At 48.1% G+C, this 5,040-nt stretch overlaps 1 protein-coding gene across 2 annotated transcripts; it reads left to right on the forward strand.

Moving 5' to 3' along the window:
• The first annotated feature begins 231 nt into the window (after positions 1-231).
• Positions 232-4,236, forward strand: LOC136513153 (protein CHUP1, chloroplastic-like). Of its 2 annotated transcripts, XM_066507144.1 has the most exons (5): positions 234-1,202; positions 1,295-1,464; positions 1,579-1,643; positions 2,120-2,899; positions 3,136-4,236. In XM_066507144.1, the coding sequence occupies exons 3-5, from the start codon at positions 1,599-1,601 to the stop codon at positions 3,985-3,987; spliced, it is 1,677 nt and encodes a 558-aa protein (XP_066363241.1). In that variant the 5' UTR covers positions 234-1,202; positions 1,295-1,464; positions 1,579-1,598; the 3' UTR covers positions 3,988-4,236. The 2 variants fall into 2 exon arrangements, with proteins under 2 accessions (XP_066363240.1, XP_066363241.1); XM_066507143.1 differs by having other exon boundaries at positions 232-1,464.
• The last annotated feature ends 804 nt before the right edge of the window (positions 4,237-5,040 follow it).

Here is a 5,040-nt window from a genome sequence, read left to right on the forward strand (position 1 = left end):
TCTACCCCTTAAGTTTGTGCTATAACTGCCTACAACATGAATCATGACTTCGCAGCTTGCAGTCTTCACATGATAGGCAGGTTAGTTCCAACTGCTGAATTATATCCGTGGACGTGTCTATTATTCTGTCTGACACGCAGAGCGTGCTTACACCTCTAAATAAAGCGCATTAGGTCTTTTCACCATGCGAACACTTGGAGCGATCGACCGGCAATCGCCGGTCCGCTCAAACAAAGCAAAACACGCGTTCTCGCTCACAGCCCACCCAGTGTCTGGCGGGCGGACGGGATCGCGTGGCGTGGAACCCCCAACCGTGAATCATCCCAGCGGCCACAGCCTTCACGCGTTCGTCTCCTCCTCGCCATGAATCCCACCGTCCCACTGGCGTGCGGAATTAAACGCGAAGTCGACGGCGACGGCGACATCTCGCCGCCGTGCCGTGGAGGGAGGAGATTAGCAGGGGCACTTCGCTTTGCATGTTATTAGGTGTTGACGGGTAAGAGCCGTTTGTGGAATCAGCGAGAAGGTGACGGGAGAGGGCAAGCAAAGCAGAGGCCAAGAACCCCGAACAAATAAAGAAAGGGGCGAGAGGAGGTGGCCGGCACTGTGGCGGAAGCGGACGATGCGTCGTCTCTCCTGTTGCTCTCTTGCTCAAGGAGGCGGCGGTGGCGGGCCAACTAGTTTTCGGTTTCCGGCGTCGTTTGGAGTTGTACTGTCCTGCGTTTGAGGAAAACAACGAGCCAACGGAACAACCTGAAAAAGTGAGAGACGAGCCCCCCAATTTTGTCCTGCTTCCTTTCTTCGTCGTCGTCTTCCTTCTCCTCCTTTCTGTCTCTCTCCCTTGACCTTCTTTTGTTGGCTGTGAGCTGAATTCGGAGCACGCCGGCCTAATTTTAGCTCACCCGGCGATCACCCCGGGACAAATTTCTTGAGGGGCAGCTCCGGTTGGTTGCTAGGCTGGGTTCTTCCCCCAGTCCGCTCGGTTCCACGCCATGGAGGTATAGCCGGCCACTTGCAGGTGCCGGAGCTCGCGTTTCCTGACGCGCTTTCTGGCTTTCTGCAAAAATTTCTTCCCTCCAAGAACAGATTCTTCGCCACAACCTTGTGTGGTCTCGTTCGAGCCCAATTTTTTTTTTTTGAATTTGGCACGGCTCCGCCTCTCGCGGCGCAAAAGGATGCTCTTTTTGTGACCGATCGACAAGGTTGGATTCTCATCACCTCCGTGGCTCTCGATTGGCTTCTGTTCTTCTTGGCGAGGTAGACAGCGTCAGATGCCCAAACCTGGTGATTGCAGCAGCAGCAGCGGCGTTGGTGGGCCGAGCGCCGGGGACGCCAAGGACTTGCCCCAACTTTTCCTCACGGTGGGCGCGGCCGTCACGCTCTCCGTCGCCGGGCTGCTCTTCTCGCGGCGCCAGCGGCCGCCCCGGCAGCTCCTGCTGCCGCCACCTCCTCCTCCTCCCTCAGGTACCAGCAATGAGCAGATGTGCAAGTTCCTGTCAACATGGCGCATTGATTGTCAATCTCGCTATATGCTGTGCTAGATGAAATTTGGTGATGGTTTGTCCTGTGTTTTTGTAGAGTCGGATGATGCTTGCAGCATGAAGGCCAGAACAGGGCTCAAGGAGCTGAGGATCCTAAAAAATGTAAGGATTTAGCTGAGTAATTCATGATACCCCTGCGTACTATTTGTGGCCTGCGATTGAAACTTTGCATTTTCATAGTGCTATTTTTTTTGGTTCTGAATAGTGGCGGTTTGTCTTCTTCAGGGATTAAAATCCTTCTCTAGGCTGCTAGTGCTAGGTGATATAATATTATTGCCCATAAAAAATAAAAAATGTGCTGGTAGATGATCCTCTTCACTTCTTTAAATAGTATATCTTGCAAAGCAAGGTTAAGTTTTCAATTTTACAGTACTGCACGCATCAATGTTTTTGTCCCCCTGCTTTAAAGATTATGGGTAGTTTATCTTCCAGTTCTCCCCTGACAAAATACAAATTGCCTTCACATTAAGTTTCTTCTTTGTACTGCATCTCTGAAAACTACCCCATGTAATGAAAAGAATATGATACAAAAATGCCACTGTTGACATTTACATACACTTCGGTTTTTGTTTGTGAAGGAGGATACCAAGGCAAAAATTATCAGTGGGAACTCTGTGCACACGACCACTACCACTACGACAACCACCACCACAGCACTAGTACCATTGGCCCCCAAATGCAGAAGCCTTGCTGATGATGAAGGGTACCTCCTTCCAGAGTTCAATGAAATGGTTCTCAATGAATTTGGCCGAGATATAGACAGCATTCCAACCACACCTGCAGCGAGAGTAAGGGAAGATGTATCAAATGACTATGAAGTCCACAAGCTTAGAGATTTGGTGAGATCACTGCAAGAAAGGGAGAAGACCCTGGAGCTACAGCTTTTGGAGTGTTACGGTTTGCAGGAGCAAGATGCTGCAGTGAGGGAGCTTGAGAATCAGCTGAAGATTAACAATGTCGAATCAAAGTTGTACTTGTTGAAGATTGAATCTTTACAGTCTGAAAACCAGAGGCTGCAAACACAGTTGTCAGATAACTCAAAGATAATCTCTGAGCTTGAGGTGACAAGAACAAAGTGCAAGTTGCTGAAGAAGAAGTTGATATCAGATGCAGAACAGGCTAAGGAGCAAATCACTTCCCTTCAGAAAATGGTCGATTCATTGCAGCACAAACAGACTGATGAGGAGAAAAATCAGATTGAGGTTGAAAAAAAACTGAAGAGACTAGAGGAGCTGGAAAAGGAGGCAACAGAGCTAAGAGCTGCAAATTCAAGGCTGCAGCAGGAGAATGCACATCTTATTAGGCGACTGGAGGTTACACACCTACCCCCTGTACCCAAGCCCAAAAATAGCATGGAGGTGATTCTTTACTGTTCTTGGACTGTATTGTAGCTGGCACTTACTAAATCAATTTTAATAATCTCTTGGGGTGATCATTTCTAAAATGGACATGGTGTTCTCGACATTTCTTTTGTGAATGGGAAGAAACACATAATTATATCACAAAAATAATTGTTTATATGTTAGTTTAACTTCATTGTGTTCTTGATAGTTTGTTGTTCCATCAGGAATTGAATAACTAATAATGGTTTCAGGTAAAAGCATTGGAGGAGGCTGATCGATTGAAGCAAGAAACTGATAAGTTGGCTAAAGAGGTTGAACAACTTCAGAGTGACAGGTTTGCAGATGTTGAAGAATTGGTATATCTGAAATGGATAAATGCCTGCCTACGGTATGAGCTGAGAAACAAGGATGCCCCATCAGGGAAGACTGTTGCGCGAGATCTTAGCAAGACCCTGAGCCCCAAATCTGAACTGAAGGCCAAGCAGCTGATAATGGAATATGCCAATGCGGGTGCAGAGGACAGTCACTTGGGCCATGTCGAATTTTGTTCAGAGTGCTCTTCCTCACGGGCTTCGTCAGGTGAACTGGAAGATGTATCAATTGATATTGCTTCGATGACAAAACATAATAATAAAAACCCAAAAAAGAAAAAGTTCTTCTCTAAGCTTCGGAAACTGGTGCTGGGAAAAGGGAAGGAGAACCGTGAAGTTTCTACTCTGGAGAGGAGAGTGTCTATTTCAAGTTGTTCATTCGATGACTTCACTGGAAGGGATTCACATGATAGCTATTCTTCATTCATGGCAGAACCAAACATACCTGATAGTCGACGACATGGTGATCATGGCTTTGGTACACATTCTTCTTTGGACAGCGCAAAATCTAGTCCTCTTGGCACAGAAATTGTAGGTGAAAGAAGTGATCATTCTGGGGTCAAGAGTGTATCTTCTGGAGAGGAAAAGGTAAATGCATTTGGTCCCAGCGCTCGCCTTGATAGTAGCAAGGCCATACCTGAGGATGTTGAGATCCATAAATTTGCTGATGCGCTGATCACATCAAGGTCAGGTTCCATGTCATCAAGAAGGTCGTCATCCTTCCGACACTGATATACGAATAGATTAGGAGTCATCTGCTACTGACCCATCTGCCTGGATGTATATTTCTGCCGGTTCTTGATGGGGAAGTTATAGGAGATGTTACTGGAATAAAGTTCTGAATACTTTATTCTTTGTACAATCACGTATAGGGTGTAGTTTATACTTACCTTTAATACCAACCCCTACCACTTGGGCTGGTAATGTGTATCATAAAATGCCACAGTTCAATGGCAAACATACAACACTTCTTTTATGTCTCTTGGGTGCATAATGTCGGATTGCTCTCTATAGTTTATGGCAGTGTTCGGCTGGCTGGCCAGTCAACTCACGAAATCACTGTTCACGTCCTGACAGAACAGTATTTTCTTCTCACAACAATCAACTGGAACAGTATTTTTCAGTCCTGCCGAACAGGCCCTATATCAGCACTTACAATATTGTTAGATAATGTCCCGGCCTCTGCGTCCTAGAATACAAACAGAGGTTTGGCAGTTCGGGCTCCATAGCAGGAAATTATACGTCTGTCAATCAAAGTTCCTCGCATAAATTGTTCTGAATAGTTAAATCGAGCATTTGTCCATGAGTGTCAGCCATGAACTCTCTAATGTAAGAACAAGAATGATTCAGCCCGGTCCATGGGTTGATGCCAGGCTGGATACCGGTCGGCGCCGCAGGTGGGGCAGTCGAGGAAGAAGAACATTGCTGGGGGTGGGGTGGGGGGGGGGGGGGGGGGGGGGGGGTGCTTCTTGTTGTTGTTGTTGTAGGAGGAAGGTGTCGACGCCATCACTGGTGGGCGGTAGGCCGGTGACGCTGGTGCGGGCGGGCGGTAGACGGTGCTGGACGAAGAGGAACCCGCGGTGCCGAGCGGCAGTGGGGACGGCAGGTTGATGGATCGGGCTTGAGCGAGGAGCTCCGCGGCAGCCTGCAGCTTGGCGGATTCACCGATCCGGTGCTCCTCAAGTTGGGTCTTGAGAAAGGAGGGGAGACGCTTGCGCATGGTGATGTGCGGGACGGCTTGATGCAGGCTGGGGCTGAGACCTCGAGTGAATGTTGAGGACGAGA

This window comes from Miscanthus floridulus, chromosome 16, assembly GCF_019320115.1.
Source record: "Miscanthus floridulus cultivar M001 chromosome 16, ASM1932011v1, whole genome shotgun sequence".
Lineage (NCBI taxonomy): Eukaryota > Viridiplantae > Streptophyta > Magnoliopsida > Poales > Poaceae > Miscanthus > Miscanthus floridulus.